Below are 19,043 nucleotides of genomic sequence, written 5' to 3'. Positions count from 1 at the left end.
TTATACTTAGTGAAGATTCCAAGCAAGGGTACCTCGCAGAAACAGAAGCTACATTCTTTGTGAATGCTGTGAGTTTTCTGCAGACCAGGCATGCAGCTACGACCAAACCTTGGCTAGAGATGTGAATTGATCTTGAACATGACATACGAAAGTGATGGACAGCAAGCTGTATTGTATTGACAAAGCTACAGTTGTTCCTAAGAATCTGCAACCAGATCTAGTCCAGGACACAAAGGCCACCATCACTTTATTTTCACTTTTAAAGCATAAAATGTATCTAAAAGGTAGCTACTTCGTATTCATTACATTCTAACAAATAATGGTGATTCTTCAACACAGGTGCAGAAATGTACACAAAGATACAAAGATTATAACAGTTTCAGATGCCAGCTAAAACCTTCATGATACTATATCCTATGAAGACACTGTATTTTCAGATGCCTTCCTCTGAGTTCCGTTAAGCCAATCTGTAACACACATTTACTTAAAATGTTAATGAACGTATGAGCCAAGGGAGCTGACGCTGCACTTCATGATCTCGGAGCACTGATCAATGTTCTTCCTGATCCTGTAGAAGGTTTCCACGTACTCAGAACGACCAAGGAGTTCCACAAAGTCTTCATCATGAGTTATCACCAGGAGCTGAAAGTTTCGCTGTCGTGAGCGGCTCTTTATTATCCTGCAGAGACATGTCATTCAGGGCACACATATCACATTCTAGTTTTAGTAGATGAGCATTTCTTTTCATTTACGTTAAAAAAAGAAACCAGCACGTAAAGGTGGCAAAACCCTGCAAATTACACAATAAATATTTTTCCTCTTTCAAGTAAAGAAAAAGGACTCTGATGTTACTGCTCTGCCTACGTCGACAAAGACACTTCAGCTTAAAATACAATTTACTTCTGCTGACTGAGACTAAAATTTGAAAAGCGTCCAAGCTTCACGATAAGAGATTACTTACTCCACAAGGGCATGTGCAAGAGACTCTATATTTTCTCGATCAAGATTGGTGGTAGGCTCATCCAGTGCCAATATGCCACAATTGAGGCAGAATGTTTCTGCCAGAGCGAGACGGATGATAAGAGAAGCAAGTACCTAAGGAACCAAAAAATCTCAGTGTTCACAGAGAAACTGCGTGTAATATTCCAATTTTAATACCATGACACACTGTGACTAAAGTCCATATAACAACGTACTGACAGTTACCATAACTTTGTGAGCTAAGTTGTTATTGAAAAACTACATTAAAACTTGAAGTTTGAATTGAAAGGTCCATTCTACAAAGTACTACTGGAAAACAGGAGAGAAGTGAAACACTCAAAGTCCTGGAGATACTGGAATTAAGGATTCCAGCCCAAGGATGCTTCAGCACTGACATTAGCACTACCTCTTCTCTCTGCTGAAGCCTCATCCCAATAGTGCAATGAAGGTAGAAATCTGCATCACTCAGTTTGAACTACTGACCTCACGACTCCTTCCTAAAACTGAAGATGGTACTATTTAACACCTCACATATTTGTTTGGTATCATCAGACCTCATCGTGTTTTTATTAGCTCCCATGAATTAGTGAAAATCATAGAACGCTTGATGGAAACAGCGCTAGCAAAAATACTTTCCAAACATCACAACTGCTGTCATCACTGCTCACGATCAAAGAAAGATTCTCAGAATATCAGCTAAGACGCCGTGAACAAGTTTCAGTCTCATTTACATAACATTTTAGCATAACTGCTTAAGGAGAAGATGCATTTTTTGCCTATTGCGATGTTCTATAAGAAGTTGTGGATTCCTTCTGACATTAGTAGAGAATTTTCAAAACAAATACACTTCTACACACAGGTGAGAACTTGACAGCATTTTTCACATTCGAGCAACGACACCATCACATCTCTTCACGGAATACCTTTTCAAGATGTTATTCTGTATGCATTATAAAATACTGTGCACTCTTTTGTTGCATTCCCTGATTGCACTTTCTATGACTGTTAATACCATCCGGAGAGGGAAAAGTAAGGAGAAGAGACATCTCGAGGCCTGGCTGCCAAGGAAACTCACACAGACACTCATTACCTTTTGCCCAGCACTGCATCTTCCTCGCATATCCAGCGCCGTATCTCCCTTTATCATCACTACTCTGTAATTGTAACTTCTTCTTTTATCAGATGCTGAAACATTTTCGTCTGCATCAGAACGAATTTCTATATATTCAATATCTGAAAATGGAGACAGTTTTTCCATTATTAAAAATCTTTTAAAATGCCATAGCATTAAATGGCTAAATTATATTAAAGAGAGAGAGAGAGAGAGCATATAGAAGCTATACATATCTACGCACAACTCCCACCAATAGATAATACTTTAAAATGATTTTTGTTTTTAAATTGAAGAAATAAAAGTGAGAATTTGACAGCAGCTTCCCTGGCTCAAAGAAACCTCAACTTTGGAAAGCACAGAAAACGGAAAATTACCTCTATTTATCATAGAGTTAACTACAAAATGTGTAATAAAAAGGACACAACAGTGGTGACCAACAGACACAGCCTTCCAAATGGAACCAACCGTTTCCACATCCTGGATTTTCAATAGTTTGAAGAAACAATTTTCAGTATGCAGTGCTGAGTAAACTGGGTCCATAATGGGCAACACTACAAATACACACCTTGTCCTCTGTAGGTACTTCGCCAAAGGTCGCGGATTATTTTGTTAATTTCTTGCATCTTCATGCTATGAAATGTCATTATTGCTCTAAAGAAGAACATAAAAGCACAAACTTTGATACAAGCCACTGTGAACTGCTACGGACTACAGGAGAAGGGATAAGCTCTCTTTCTATTCTCTAAATACTTTCACTATGAATATATTAACAACTCATTCACTTTGAAGGCAGAAATGTACAATTAATTACCTAAATACATGTCATGACTAGACCCTACCTTTCTCTTCAGCAGCAAAAGTAGCATAGGATATAATTTATAATGTTTTATTTCCCTGACTAATACCATCAACAAGTTTTCCGTCCAGTAATAGCTGATCCTTCAGGAAAACATTCAAAAAAGGACATGATGCTACTTTTCTAACTCAGCTTTTCAAATGCAGTGCTTTTGATGAAAAAAAAAAAAAAAAAAAAAAAAAAGCTTGCTTGTTGCAAACAGTTTCTTTCCAAAAAAAACAGGTCTGCATTCAAAAGTAATTCTGAAATCGACCTTTTACGCATACTTTTCCCACTTCCCCTCTTACAGGAATCACTTCTACCTGTTCTGAGGAATACTGAAGTCTCGACTCTAAGAGGATCAGTTAAGTCTGAAGAAAGAAAAAGCACATTCTGCTATTTACTTGATTAAATCCAAGAATGCATTCTTCATCAGCATCTATCAAAAACCTCTGAATATTAAATCAATAAAGATCAATAGATAGCACAGAAGAACACACAAATGTCATTTTTTCCCAGCTACATATACAGCTTTCAATCTCTGGCCATTAGAGTTAACATTTTGTCTCACTGATTTTTCAGACGATTACCAATAAGTGATGCTTATCTATTTTTCTTGAAATTACAAGTCTGCTTTCCTGTTTTGCCTTAAATAGAAACAATAGATGGTTTGATACCACACAAAAAGAGTCTGAATTCTAAAAGGGAAATTCTTGGATTGCAGTTCCATTTAAGCTGAAAGGAAGGAATCATAAACGCTCTGAACAACTCACATCTTCACAGAATCAATTTTGGATTGGCTTATGTTCAAATACTAAATACATTTATTTTATCATTAACACTGATTAAAACAGAGCTCCTCTATACCCCACTGTTCAACAGCCTTTGAGACCTGTCTTTCTGAACTACAATCTTCATGATTGCATTTAGTTTATCCTCCAGCTTGGAACTCTGTGTTCCAAGGCTTTATTCTGTGTGGTCAGAAGGTGCTCTACCTTGTATCTCAAACTGCTGCTTGGAACTTTCACAATCATTTCCTTTCCCCCTTCTCTGTGCTATGCAAGACTTAAGAAACCTTTATCAACCCTTCTCAGTCACTTCTTTTCAACATGGAAACTTTTTTTTTTTTTACTCTTCATGGGGCTGTATATTTTACTTTCTATTTGTTTACAGTGTTAGAGATGCTATTTTAGGTCAGTCAGTCCAAAAGCATGAAACAAGCTTCCAGGGGAAGCAGGAACAATCACAAAGTTTACTACACTTTCCATCCTGTGCAAGGTGCATTTCTTTTCATCTTTGCTTTCTCTAAGTACAAAAACACCCACACTGGAAAAGGGTAAAAAACAAAACCAAGCCTCACCTCTGTATTGCAATATTCTTTAATGCAAACACAGTTGTTTACCTGTGAAGAAGATTATGGCGAACAAGAAATCTATGTGGCAAATCTTATTTATGGTATGGTATGACCAGAACCAACAATGCTGGGAGACACACTTACAAAAGCTTCCTAAAAACACCTTCAAGTGGGAAAAAACAACTAGAAAGGAATAGGGACAGAGGAACAGCCTGAAGGTTCCTGGCTCTCCTATCAGTTTTCATATTAAAAATCACGGCAAATGTGTTTATTGTCTAGAAATCCTCCAACCACCAGAGGTAGCAGAGCAAAAGATTATTTCACACCAGGATTTCAGCACAGAAGGCACAAATGTGTCATGTGTTGGGTTCATTCCCCGACTGTCTCTCTCAACTTGAATTGTTGTATTGCAAATATGAGTCCTAACATGTACAAGCAGTACTCAAAAAGGGTCCTACAGAGAGCTGAGAATAAGACTATAATGATCACTGAACTTACCTGAATCTACATTAAATTCCAGTTAACATCACCATTGCACTTTTGAACACTATATACATTACAGAGTTCCCAGATTCTACCAATCCTGTGCAGTCCGTAGCACATTTTCATTCATTTACTTTGCTTTCAGAAATTGGTTTTCTTTGAAAGCCAAAAAAAGGAAGGATAAATACAAAAACAATGGAAGTAACACATCAGTGTACAAACTGCTATCTTCACGTAGCAGGGCGGTTGAAACTAGATGATCATTATGGTCCTTTTCAACCCAGGCCATTCTATGATTCTATGATTAAATACATTCATTTATTAATAGAAATAATTATACACTTCAAAGAGTTGCAACAATTTACTATTTCTAAAAGTTCTCTTAGGAAGTTTGATATTGCAAGCAAATAAGCTTCTGCACCAAAGCTATCAGTGGTAATGAAAACTATACAAAATCTAAGAACTAACCTCACCCACAATACTTACTTATCCAGGGCCTTGTAATAAATGTCCAAATCTTTGTTCACCAGCTCTGTTGTTCTCATGACAATCATCATCTCCCTGTGCTTTTCCTCTGCATCCTTGAACTGTGACTCTCGAAGCTCCTTTTTAAACCGAACTATCTCTTCCTCAAATCCACGCTGTCGGCCCAGTGCAACGTGATGGTTTCTTTTCAGAGCTTCTATTTTCTCCTCTAAATGTTTTTGTTCACTGCCAAATCACAACTGATTAACAAGCCTTACGTATGTACCATCTCACAATATTTTAAATCAAGGTTCTAGTTTGTAGCTTCTTTTAGACAGCAGCTCATTCTTTTGTACATATAAAGTATACAGTATTAATGCCACTGGAACTAAGACACAGTTAACATAAAAATGTATTTAAGTTTGCCAAAAACACATTTCAGTCGCTATTCTGAATGGGAGAAGCAAATGATCACACACAAAATCCAATGTGCTACCATTGACTTAATTGCAGGAATTCCATGAGGATACTGAGAAGAAAAATACAATGAACAGTTGGGTGCCCTACCAGTTGGGTAAGCTAAATAAATAGTTTTCACGTAAGGAGATGCATGGGGATAATTCCTTCTCAAAAACGTTTATCATCTGAGTATTAGGCTGCTATTAAACTACAGAAATAAACACAGACTTTCCTGCTGAGACCTATCCCAGGACATTGAAAACAAACTATTCTCATCCAGAGACATGTTGCTTTTTGAACGTGGACTGAACAGTGGAAATTGTTAAAACTAATGGCTTAGATTGGAACAGGTTATGTGCGTATTTGTAGATAGAAGAACGATGTAATTTCACTAAGTCATCTATGTTGTCATGGGGATCATACGCAAGCATGAGTCTGAAGGAGGAAGCGGTCCACGTGAACGGGGAGAAAGGTACACGCTAAGAGCACAGGAAACACTGAAACCCAGTGAATACTGCATTCAGATATCAATGAATTCTTACACAAAACATGCTGCTCTGTTCTGAAGATGCTTACTTTTTCAGCTGTGGGACTTTCATTTCTCCCATCTTCTTTTCAAGTTCTTTTATATTGTCTTCGACTCCTTTTAGCTCTTTATTCCGCTCCCTCAAAGTAAGATTATCCTCCAGCCATCTCTCCTGGATCTGTTTCCACAGAAAGTAAGAAGTTCTATGAAGTTTCAGTATATCAATTCTCAGTTACAAAGTATGAGGGCTGCACAGCTCAACAACACGCTTTGAGCATAAAACAACTGACAACACTGAAAACTATCACAGTACGAACTTATTTTGTACTAGAAATAAGGCAAGTGGAAACCAGTATATTTCAATCTGAAAAGATACTTACAATATTTATCATCACAGCTGAACCTAAGAGTGATCCTGTGTGTGAATATTAATCAATGACACAAGTGGGAAAATCATGTAGTCCCCTAACTCAATGGTAGAGGTAAGATGTGAGATGGAGTGGGGAATGCACCGCTCCTATACAGAACACGAACAGAATTGGAAATACATACAAGGAAGAATTTAAAGCACGTGACAAAATCCGGAGTGACCAACAACTCCTGGTACCTGCATTGAGAAACACCTTGCAGCAGCCTTCTTTTAGAAGGCAGGTATTTCCCACACAAAGCTGCTTTTGAAAATGTTGGCTGTTATCACAACGGATTTAACTCTCTTTGAGATACCACAAAATGATGGAGATTTTTTTGTGTGTATACAAATCACAAGACTTGTTTGTTTTTGTGTTTTTTTTAAGCCTAATGCCCCACATAGCAGCCACTCTGACCAACAAATCATTAAATACCTCAGGAGGAGACAAACTGTGCACCAGCAGACTGAAATCACTTCAATTACACAAAGTATACTTCACTATAAAGCAGTGCACCTACTTTTTGAGTGTCAATATCCTGTCGAATAATTTCCATCTCTTTACTGATCTTTTCCTTCTGTTTCTCGCAGGCAACTAACTGGGAATTTACTTCATCAAGTTCACACTCCTTTTGCTAAAGAAATAAAAAAAAGAGGCATATTATGTACAAAGAAAAATGTTTTTAAAAGCAGATTTTTATTGATTGACTGTTTTTTAGGTTACCTTCTTATATTCTTCCTTTCCTTGTTGAATATAGTTTTCAATTTCTTTCGTGTACTTATTTATATCTTTAACTTTCTCTTTTATGGCATTCATCTGCAAGGAAAACACTTCAAATGAATTGCAGACACACATCCAAGCACTGGTATGACTTACATCAAAGATAACTGGCTAATGCTATTTGCAAGATACAATTCCTTATCGTAATTCCCTTATACCAACAAAATACTCTGACTTTTGAAACCCAGATGCTCCTTATTACTGCTTTCCAAAATAAATGATACTCATTTGTGCTTAGCCAAGAGGAACACTTGCCCTGGGAAAGACAGGTTTGCCTCTTACCAAGGACAGCTCACAGCCATTCTTGCCCTTCCTCCTAGATCTACTCATCAGTGACCTGTGGCACTAAAAGCCCTCAATATTGCCAAATGTCCCCAGAAGCCATTCAATAAGACCACCAAAGATTACATTACAATTGGTTATGCTCATTTTCTTACCTTAAAGTTCCACAAAACAAAGGCATTACCCATAGCCACTGTTTCCTAAAAGCCAACTTGTTATCAAGGCTTCCACCCATGCCCCAACACCAGCCATGTCAAATGCAAACAAACCTTCTCTTGTATTTCTTTATTACTTGCAGTCCTTTTATTAATTAGATCCTCCTTGTCTTGCTGCAGTTTTTCTAAAGTTGCATCCAGAGGAAATACCTGTTCTTTTTCTTCCTGAAAAGCAGTTGACGGAAATCCTTTTTACTTTCACATTCTGTCAATGACCAACAACGACCCAACAAGGGCTTCTCATTATGTCCTACCTTGATCTCCCTGGACAAGGACTGAACCTCAGTGGTTAATTCCACTGTTTGTTCCTCCAGTTGCTGACGACGCTGCACGCTGCTGGAAATCTGAAGTTTCTCTGCTCTGAGTTCATTCACTGTACTCTTCAGCTCCTGAATTTGATTTTGCTGGTCTTGCTTCATTTTCTGATTTAGCTCAATTTTACTAGTAACTGCAGATAAAGTCACACACACAGTGAAATAGTCGATACGTTATTAACATTTTATGTCTTCCTTATATAAGAAACCCACCTCCAAATTAAGTTATTATGCCTCCCTGCAAAACAATCAACTATCAAACAAAAACTATTGGAATATGGTTATTTCAGAACATAAAATAAGTAAACTAAAATTTATACTTTAATGACAGTCAGTTAGAATATTGTTTTTAATATAAAAATGAAATATCAGACTTGTATGACCTACCGGTATCCCACAGATGTTTTTTCGCTTGTTTCTCTTGGCTTACTTGTAGAACAGTTCTATTTAAATCGACCCCTAGCAACTTAGCCTCCTGCTGAGCAATTTTTCTTTCAACATCCCTAATATCAGTCTGAAAGTAAGATGAAAAGTGCTGCTATTACTATATTAGTGTTTAACAACAGGTTTTTCTTTCTTTTCTTTAATCTTTGGCACATGGAAACAACCTGGGAGATGAGGCATGTATGACTCAAAGCACCTTCAAATGTATCTCGTTTGCTGGAGCAACATCACATCATTAGCATAAGGTCATGCTAGCCCACAGGCTGCTGGAAGCTGGCATTTCTACTGGTGAGAGGAAATTAGTCAGTATGGGCAGACTTCTGATGTACCCAGGCTACCTCAAAGGAGTTACACATACAATCTGTCACTGCAACAAGAGAACTGTTTAACTAGTTTTATATCATCCCTGCCAACATAACAAATGGATTGACATGATGGGTCAACAATTGGACAATGGGTTGATGGTTGGACTAGAATATCATAATGGTCTTTTCCAACTCTAACGCTTCTATGATTCTATGATTAGTATCAAGATCAGCTACGTTATGCTGTCTTACAAACTATTTTTATGTGTTTTAAAAGTATTAAAACCTCAAATTCTTTGTGGTATTGTTGAATAACTACTTAAATACTTGGTAGCAAACAAGTGTCACTTCACATACTGACAGAAATTACAAACGCATACCTGGTACCTTTCCATGAGAGTTATGTCCTGTAAACATGCATTAGCACCTTCCTTTTCAGACAGAACTGTTTGCAAAAGTGTTTCCTGTTCTTCTATCTCACCCTTCAGGCGTGCAAAATCCCTGTTCACAGTCTGCAGCCTGTTCCTCAAGTCCGGTATGTCCCTTTCTTGGAGCTCCACTACAGTTTGCCTTAAATAAAACACAAATCCAGCAGCCTAAGTTCAAGATATTCAAGACCACAAAATCTATTATATGAATTTAGCCCAAACAGAATCCCCTTAGGTAGGTGAGATTTAAAAACAAAACCAACCAAATTAAAAACCAGAAGAGATTGATTTGTTTAAGTATAGCAAGTGCTACAAAAGGGCCTACAATCCACTGCACAGGAGTGCCCTCTTGTGAAGGAAAGGTCTACTCACTATCGTAAGTTCTTCAATCTATTCAAAATAATGGTCTGCAAATATCTTGAAATCAGAGCCTCTTATCCACTGGCAAGGAACCTACTTGTACTCTAAATTTCTCTACTTTTACTCTAAATCCTGACCTTATGATAAGGAAAAAACCTCAAGACTCCCACAGAATCAAGATTTCATTAAATGGTGATGAAAGTAGATTTGGTTCTCTTTCTATGAATGCCACAGGAGAAACACCAAAGGATCAGAAATACCAAAACTGTAAGGTAGTCTAATGTTGAAGTCCAGCCAAGCAGAGAAGAAATGCTGGGAGAATATTTATCTCTTAAATAAAATTAATCTCTTAAATTTATCTCTTACCTAACTGTAAAATAAAGCATCCCAGATGTCAACATAATTTTCAATAATCAAAAAACAAGAACTCCAAAGAAAACGGCTTTCAATAATACTTTCTGCTAAGTACTTTACCTAATTGGTTTAAGACCTATCATCTCATCACGTTTTTTCTCTCTTTTTTTAAGTTCAGACTCTGTTGACTTCAGTTTGTCTGGGGCGAGACGCAGCTTTGACTGCAGATCACTGATCACATCTTGCAGTTCAGCCTCTGTTTGAAAAACTCTTTGGCAAACTGGACAACACGACTGGTTCTCCTCTGTCAGCTGTGTAATGAACTGTGAATAAACCGCAGTGGCTCCAGCAAGCACAGCTGGTTTAAAAAGAAACGGAAGATGTTGAATATACAGTACGTAATAGGTCCCAATTAGGTACATATTTACCACAAATGAAATAAAATTATACCTTACAGATCACTGAGATAGGAAACTAAAATGGCCCCAAGCAACCTGGTCCGAAATGGGGGCTGTCCCTGCTTTCAGCACTGTGCCTTACATCACCTCTCCTGAAGTTCTCTCTAACATGAATTTTTCTATTAAACCTCAGCCATCCCTCAGTAATGATCAGTGAAAGTAAGTACTCCCATACTTCCTTCAGGAATTGCTTTCTCTCAGAGAGCAGTAGGCCCTATGGATCTAACCCATTCCACACTGCTAGCCCCGCGCTTCTCTTCACACCTGGCAGATTCAAGTGCTCAAACATTACCTTAGTTTTGCTAAGGTTATCACTTACATACATAGTATGTCACAGCAGATACTTAACTCACTCACAACATGTGAATGAACTGGGAGAGTTAAAACAACTGATCTTTATTAAGTCTGAAACAGAAGAACTAGTAAAGATATGGAAATTTGGTTAAAAGTAGTTAAAAGTTCAAAGATTCAGTAGTGACCTCCCTTAAGTCTGCTTCTATGCTGATTTTTGTCCTGCAAATATAAAACCTCCTACGCTACAGACTGTCTCAGTACCTCTGGCTTATATTTAAAATGAGCAAAAACGCAGAGCTACAGACAAATTTACCTCGCTGCTTTGAACTCTTTTCAATCTCATCTTGCAGTTTGTTCAGGTTACTGTCAAAATCTTGGCTTCCACAAACATCAAAAAGCTTTGCTTCATAGTTGGACAACTGTTCTTCTTTTTTTCTTAGTTCAGCACTGATATAATTTTTCTGTTGTTCTGCTGATGCCAGCTGTTTGCTAAAACATCAATGCACAAACTCTTACTTTACAGAAAAACACCCTTATGTTTCATTCTTCTGAACTGTGGACTGCTCTTAGACTACAAAACCTGCCTCTTCGGCTCTGTGGAAATGTAATGTCTATCGCTGCACAGTGTGTTGATGTCTCCTTCTGTCAAATTCTTTTATATACTCAAATGAAATCAGGAAGATGCAATCACATATGGATTGATATGGTTATTAGCCATTCTGCAACTTGTAAGAAAGCCAGAGGGCCACCATTTTATTCCCCAAAGCACATTCATTCAGATAGGATAGCATAAATAATTAAAGGCGTATTGGAACATTGTGTCATCTACTTTTGTGCTGCCTTTGACACACTTCTAATGTCATGTCTTGATTTGGCTGCTCTCTTTCATTTGGAGAACATCTCTAAAACAATCATAAATTAAAGTAACAAGTACGTTAATTATATTAAACTTCCCAACACTGAAATTCATAATTGACATAATCAATTAAACTAATACCTACTTTAGCAGGGCATGTCTACTCCTTGTCTCGTTAATCTCAGTGCTTTTGCCATGAAGCCAGTCTTCAAGTTGTTTTTTGTTAGGAAAATATCCCAGCAGTAGTGTCAGCTCTTCAGAATGTCTCAATTTTACTTTTCTAATCTGCTCCTCTTTGTCTGCCTTGAGAAATAAGGCATTTAAAATTAATGTTTTCATATATCCAAGTTTATGCCACTCAAGTATTCATAGAGGAAAGGGTTTCCATGAAGTCACACAGAAGCTTTACACACAACATCATGATAAATATCTGAAAAAGACACATATCCTGGAGGAACTGCATTGTCATGCCACTTCCCTTTCTTATGAAACAACAGAAAAATTACTTTGTCTTTCTTTAGCATCTCCATCTGGGTAATAGTTGTGGTATGTAGATTCAGCTGCTCCATCTCCTGATCCAACCTCCGAAGAACTTTGTCCAGGTTGATCTTCTCGTTCTGCAGCGTTTGCACTTCCTGTTCCAGAGTTTCCACGTTGCTGTTTCTCTCAGCTTTCTCCAGTTCATGCTCCTAAATAAAAAAAATGAAAGCCCAGAAGAACCATATAATCACAGCAGACAATAAGATTCTAACTAAAAGGAAGCAGAGGAAAGCTCTTTAGAAGCGCCCAGCAGCAACACCATTTGCTGCACAGGATCAATACAAGATTTGCAAAGAACACATGCAAAATGATAAAGGCTGTGAAGCTTTCATAGGAAATGTACAGCAACGTTCTGAAATGTAGTGAATGAATTACACCGTTTCACAGAATGCAATGCTTGTAACCAACCAGCCTCTTTCATAAGCAAGTTATCTGGAAAAGATACATCTAACAGTACTTATTTTTCTGGGCCAGTAATTTAAGACTACAAAAAACTCCTGATATCTACATAATCCAGCAATACCACAGCCATAGTTATTACAATATTAACAACTCACTGAGCAGAAGGGATATACTCTAAGTATGCATTTTCATTTCCAACTTGTATAAAGCTTTCAATCACATTAACTTACCATCTTTACGATCTCCCGATCCAACTCTGCTATTCTGTCTGAAGAGCCCTCCAACTGACACAGTTCATATTTCACGTTCTTCAGTTCAGCCAGCCTCTTATTTTGAATGTCTGATTTCAGGTCAATGCTTCTCTCTAATCCAGTTTTCCTATCTCTTATTTTATCGATCTGTTCTTGCTTCATTGCTTCTTTCTGCGTGAACTCTCTCTGAAAGTGAGCAGTAATACATTCATTATTTTTTGCGTATGAAAAACACAGCATTCAAACTGCTTCTTCACACTGGTTTGCAAACATTCACAGTTACAATGCAAGACATGGAAATATTCAGATACCAAAGCACTTTAACAGGAATGTTTTTACATAAGAAAATGCAAATACATGATGGTAATGTTTTGTGAGAGTAACTCCATGTTGAAGATAACTTCAAAACAAAGCTGCTTGTTTTCTTACCAACTGCCCATTCTAATTCTTCCATGCTTGCTTGAGATGGCTGCTGAGAAGAAAAACCTATCTGCAAAGCTGCCTGCTCGTTAGCTTTGGCAATTCAGGTCACTCAGTGACCCCTCTTAGTTCCAGAGCCCACTGTTGTGGAAAGGTTCAAACACCCCATAATAAAAAATACAAGAACAAAAAAAAGGCTCCAGCTTCCCCCTCCCAGCACCATAAAGACACATACGGACTAATAACACGCTAATAACTAACGTGAAACAATAACACAACTCAAAAATGACAAAATCCTTACCATTAACTGATTTGCAGCTTCTGTGTCACTCTTCTGCCTCTCTTTCAATAACTCGTGAAAAACAGCAATCTGTCTGTCATTAAAAGGTGCTTGCTCAAAGCCATCCAATTCCAGCTGTGCTGACAAAGCCTGGATTAAGGAATCCCTCACTTTGATGTGCTCTTGGTGACGATCTGCTTGCAGCTGTAGACGACCTTCAGGAGAAAAGGAAACTTACCATGAATAAAGCCCTCTGACTGCTCCCACAGTAAGAATATTACAGATTCAGCTTCCACACAGCTCTTGGTCATAACTGGTTAGTAGTCATTTTCATAACTTAGAGCATGTACAAGGTCAGACAGCAAAAACAAGTGTGTTGAAAATCACCAAACTGACAGTGTTTTATATCACCAGAAATCATCTGCTTTCAGTACTTCTGTAAAAGATGGTCCACTTAAGGACAAACATACTGCATGCTGTAATTATAACTCAAAAGAAATGCACATTAAAAATCCCAGAAGAAGGGTCCTGAGGTGTGGTTACCTGTGAGATTCCCACATCACACTGACCCAGCACTAACACACACTTCTGGGGTTTTGTCCCATCCAAACACCTGCAAATCTTATCAAATCTATTTCAGATCTTAATGACATAAAAAATAAATACAAGTTTATACACAGTGTACCTCGTTCAATAAGTAGTTCTGACTTCTCACTGTTAAACCTCTGGCATTCTTTAGAGGCTCTATCTAATTCCCGCTTACAGTCTGACAACCTCTTCTCCTTTTCCTTCACTGTTCTCTGGTGGTTGTGGTATCTATCCTTGAGCTGCTCATCTGTTCCTTGAAAAACCTGTTCTCCAAACAAAAAGTCAAGTTAGCTTTTAAACACGAGTTTATAAACAACAGTGTGATGTTCAAGAAACAACAAAGGTTTTAGAATAACAGAACCCAAGAATTATCAAGTGAGCCACCTGGGCTATGAAAGCGTTCTTAACCAGCATCCGATGCATAGCTCATTCAGTAGCAAAAGGCAGACTGATTTTTCTGCAGAAAGCATGGCAGCATGGAATTTAAAGGCAACCTTTTCCATTTTCCGTTGCAGATCTTGATTATCCTTCTCCATCTGTATCCTCCTGCTCTCCAGGGCTTTCACGTTATTGTCCAGCGACATAACTTCCATAAGATTCTTCTCAACTGCTGCCAGAGAACTCTGCAAAGGAAAGAAGGCTGCAGGTAAGAGATCTCATTGGTTCATGAATCCCATAATGCAATGTTCAATGCAATACAGTATTCTAATGTGTAAAACCTTCAGTTTTATGAAATACTTTGAAACAAAAAGAACAATTTTCATTTAGTTTTATAGTTCACAATAGCTTTATGGGTAGTTGCTAACTATTAAAGAGATCTTTTAAATTAAGACACAAAAAACCCACCCCAGTGCTGCTACAATTTCACAGACTGTTCTCATGCCTCCAATGTCTGCATACAGATTAGAGCAGCATCTGAGGTTTGTTGCTTAATTCTGCTGCAGAATACAGGGTTAGATAACAACATAAATGTGTATGGTTTTAATCAGGACACCCCTCTGGCTTTGACATTTTGCTGTGTTCTTTTTTAATTACGTGTTGTTTTATGCTAAAATCTTAATGCAAATAACACACAAACTACCTTTAAGGGGTCGAGCTGACTCTCGATAGATTTTATATTCTCCTTAGAAGCAGACAGTTGAGCTTCTCTGTTGGCAAGATTGTCCTGGATTTCCTGGGCTTTTTCTTTATTCTGTTTCAGGTATTTCAGTTCTGTCTGACACTCTTTCACTTTCGTGCCTTGTTTCAGCCGTACTTGACGGAGAGTTTCCAGTGCTTTAATATACCTTAAAAAATAAAAACAAAAACAATCACACAACTGTCAGGTCCTGCTGGCAATACAGCCGTCACTGCTGATGGACGGAACTATGCCTCAGTAGAGAGAAAAACCTTGTTGCTGAGAAGATCTCATCAAATTTTTGTTTCAGGGCCTTCCCTTCGCTTAACGGCCAGTTGGATTCCTCTTGATGGCAGAAAATGACATTGTTAAGCACTGACTTGGAAACACCAAGGGCACTGATCATCTCTCGATCAATTTCTGCACACTTGGAACTGAGACTGACCTTCTCACCATGCCTGCTTCGCACAGAAAGAAAAGCCACAGAGTTATTAGCAATTCTTTTTAAGCTTCTTTTAATTAAGAATAACAACAACAGTACAAGCATTCTCCGTGGTACTGGTCCCAAAGCCTACTACGACTAACAATTTTTAAAGTACACAATTACCATTTAAATCATTGGCACTTTACAGTAAACGTTCTAAGTCAAGAGTACTACACAGTAAAAAAACTCTGCAAAACCACCAGGGGGAGCAAAACCAATTCTGAATAAAGGCAATTGAATACGCTTCTTAAATAGTGGAGACTGCAGTCAAGCACGGACTGACCATGCCCTGAAACTGAAAGTGGTGCTGAAGGAAGTAAAGCTTATGTCTTCTGTGCAATGCTACTTTCAGTCTATATTATTAGTAATACGACTCTCAAATAAATACAAGTCAATAGATGTTAGCAGTTCCTAAAACAATGGCTTTCAAATGTGAGATTCTGAATCAATTAACAGATCACAGAGCTCCAGACCTTTCATCCAAGAGCACAGACGGCGACTTCAGAGAACACATCACAAAGCTTTCTCATTTTATACATGAAACATACAGATCTCAAACTGAACATCACACTGAAGTCAGTAAAAAGCTTACTTTGTTCTGGTAATGACCCCTTCAAGCGTTTTAAATTCTGTTTTCTTGCTTTTCTGGGTACAAACCATGGATCGTTGCACAGCTATGAGCTCTCCACTAACGTCTCGAAACTGTAATCGAATCTGAGCTCTCACATCTGTTTCATTGGCAACCTTTGGTAGAAACAACAAGAGAGCGAGTAAGGGAAACTCTTCTCAACATCCAAATGGGTACAAGCCCTGCCAGCTTCTAGAAACCCCCAGCTCTGTTTTTGCTGAAATAAAACAGTCAGCTCATGTCTACCAAATCCTTGAGCATCCCTATTTACACCACAAGCCTGAGTGCAGTTGGGGATGTTACTGAGGATGATGCTCACACTAAATCTACTACATCCAATCACCGGGGCTTTTACCTTTGGGTCGTGAACAAACGAGTTTCCTTTGGTGCCAGGAGGGAAATCTCCAGTGGAGATGTATTTAAGGCACTCAATGATGGTCTGAGAAAACAGAAAGAAGCACGTAATTAGAACGACGATTTGGAATAAACAAGGTGGACAATGGTCAAAACACGTTAATAGCCCAAATACTCACAAACAGAAGTTAGACAGGAGGGGAGAGAGAAATAAGACACGGCATTTTACTTTTCAGCATCAGGAGAAGATGGTTTTGCAGAAGCAACTTTTTGCGGGCATGGTGGGGATGGGGCAACGGTTGGAGAGGATGATCTCAGAGATCGTTTCCAAACTTAATGATTAATCGTCCTAATCAGCACCATCAGTTTCCTACGAAAAGCACCAGGCGGGGCTGAGCCGAGCGCAGGGCTGGCAGCAGAGCTCTCACCGTTTTCCCTGCGCCGTTGGGTCCCACCAGAATGGTCAGGGGATTAAAGAAGGTGATAATCTGTTTGTCTTTGTCCTCCACACCGAAACTCCTCACTCCCAGGATGCTCATTTTCTCAATCTTGGCCATGTCGGCGGAACTTCCCCTCTTCCACAGTCAGAAACGCAAACGTCACAAACCTGAGCAACAAAGCCTTGGCAAAGCCCAAGCATAACCCTAAAAGGGGACAACACGAGCACGTAAGCACGGGATGATGGTTGGACTAACGATCCCAGAGGTCTTTCCCAGCCCCAATGACCCCAACCTCCCACACGTGGCACCGAACGCAGTGTGTGCTTCACCACAGCTCAGGGCACACGCAGCTGAAGGCCCCCGCAGGCCTGCGAGCTCCTCAGCGCACAGCTGAGCCTCGACAGCAGCAGCGCTTCCACAACGCAGAGCCCTGCGGTGCATAGGAGAGCAGCAGGTCTCATCGCACTGCCCTTCGTTACATTTCTGTTGTTTATTATGCTTTTCCACCGCCCCGCCGCTCAGAACGCCGCACCCCGTCCCGGCCTCGCGCTGACTGAGCGCAGCCCGCGGGCACAGCGCGGCGCGGGGAGACGCGGCCGGGAAGGGGCATTTCCTGCAGAAAGCCCGCGGGGGCAGCGCTGGGCAGCGGGATTTCCCCGCCCCGCCGCGGGGGTGGACATTTTCCAGGGAGAGGCAACGGCCCCTCCGCTCCGCTCCGCACCGCCGAGCCGGGAAACGGCACCGGACCGAGCTCCCTCCCCACCCCCGGCCCGTGCCCACAACGCGGTCACCTCCGCTCCCGCCGCGCCGCACGGACCCCGCGCCGTCCCGGCAGTCACTGCAGCCGTCCTCGCCCCGCCCCGGCACGCAGCCGGGCTCCGCAGCGCCCCCAGACGGCCACGCGCGGGGCAGGCATGCGGAGACAGCTGCTCTGCTTTGCTCTGCCCTTCTCTTCCCTTCCCTTCCCGTGGTCCCTCTCCGCCCCGTCGCCCCCATCCCCTCCCCCGTGCCTGGGGGTCCTGGTAGATGAGAAGCTGGCCATGAGCTAGCAGTGTGCGCTTGCAGCCCGGAAGGCCAACTGTGTTCTGGGCTACATTTAAGAAGGGGTGGCCAGCAGGGAGAGGGAGGTGATTGTGCCCCTCTACTCAGCTCTTCTGAGGCCCCATCTGCAGTACTGCGTCCAGGCCTGGGGCCCCCAGCACACGAAGGACATGGAGCTCTTGGAGCGGGTCCAGAGGAGGGCTACTGAGATGATCAGAGGGCTGGAGCAGCTCTCCTGTGAGGAAAGGTTGAGGGAACTGGGCTTGTTTAGCTTGGAGAAGAGAAGGATACGGGGAGACCTCATTGTGGCCTTCCAGTACTTAAAGGGAGCATTTAAACAGGAGGGAGAATGGCTGTTTATGAGGATGGATAGTGATAGGACAAGGGGAATGGTTTTAAATTGGGACAGGGGAGGTTTAGGTTGGATATTAGGAGGAAGTTTTTCACCCAGAGGGTGGTGACGCACTGAACAGGTTGCCCAAGGAGGCTGTGGATGCCCCATCCCTGCAGGCATTCAAGGCCAGGCTGGATGTGGCTCTGGGCAGCCTGGGCTGCTGGTTGGCGACCCTGCACACAGCAGGGGGTTGGAACTGGATGGGCATTGTGGTCCTTTTCAACCCAGGCCATTCTATGATTCTATGATTCTATGAAAAGATAAAGAACAAAAAGGTGGCACAGCATCACCAGCTCTGAGGCCACCTGGACCCTGCGGCCGTGCCCAACCTATCAGTAACTGTGCGTGCTAAAGAGTATTTCCAGTGATGAGCACTCGGGGCTGTGGGTG

General features: G+C 40.4%; 1 protein-coding gene across 3 annotated transcripts; it reads right to left on the bottom strand.

Moving 5' to 3' along the window:
* Window positions 1–216: 216 nt before the first annotated feature.
* RAD50 (RAD50 double strand break repair protein) lies at window positions 217–18,055 on the bottom strand. 3 transcript variants are annotated; one of them, XM_004945015.5, is made up of 26 exons: window positions 18,010–18,055; window positions 17,207–17,422; window positions 16,780–16,863; window positions 16,389–16,540; window positions 15,585–15,773; window positions 15,277–15,481; window positions 14,690–14,818; window positions 14,293–14,458; window positions 13,629–13,822; window positions 12,887–13,093; window positions 12,221–12,403; window positions 11,860–12,017; window positions 11,172–11,347; window positions 10,227–10,464; window positions 9,345–9,534; window positions 8,603–8,729; window positions 8,156–8,349; window positions 7,956–8,066; window positions 7,348–7,440; window positions 7,145–7,258; window positions 6,268–6,395; window positions 5,254–5,478; window positions 2,661–2,746; window positions 2,072–2,214; window positions 962–1,095; window positions 217–679 (listed from the first exon to the last, which is right to left on the bottom strand). In XM_004945015.5, exons 2-26 carry the CDS (start codon window positions 17,333–17,335, stop codon window positions 493–495), a joined length of 3,942 nt encoding a protein of 1,313 aa, XP_004945072.2. In that variant the 5' UTR covers window positions 17,336–17,422; window positions 18,010–18,055; the 3' UTR covers window positions 217–492. The 3 variants fall into 3 exon arrangements, with proteins under 3 accessions (XP_004945072.2, XP_414645.4, XP_040502924.1); XM_414645.7 differs by having other exon boundaries at window positions 15,585–15,770; XM_040646990.2 differs by lacking the exons at window positions 217–679; window positions 962–1,095; window positions 2,072–2,214; window positions 2,661–2,746 and having other exon boundaries at window positions 5,325–5,492.
* Window positions 18,056–19,043: the final 988 nt, after the last annotated feature.

Source organism: Gallus gallus, chromosome 13 (assembly GCF_016699485.2).
Source record: "Gallus gallus isolate bGalGal1 chromosome 13, bGalGal1.mat.broiler.GRCg7b, whole genome shotgun sequence".
In the NCBI taxonomy this organism is placed as follows: Eukaryota; Metazoa; Chordata; class Aves; order Galliformes; family Phasianidae; genus Gallus; species Gallus gallus.
This window is presented reverse-complemented; position numbering and strand designations above follow the sequence as displayed.

Bases quoted from the DNA above. Each gene is read 5' to 3' on its own strand.
- RAD50 (XM_004945015.5), bottom strand. From the start codon at position 17,335: ATGGCCAAGATTGAGAAAATGAGCATCCTGGGAGTGAGGAGTTTCGGT. The intron at 16,864-17,206 runs GTGAGAGCTCTG...CTGTTTTCTCAG, and splicing joins CCAACGGCGCAGGGAAAACG to ACCATCATTGAGTGCCTTAA. The intron at 12,018-12,220 runs GTAATTTTTCTG...TTATTTCTCAAG, and splicing joins AGATGCTAAAGAAAGACAAA to GCAGACAAAGAGGAGCAGAT.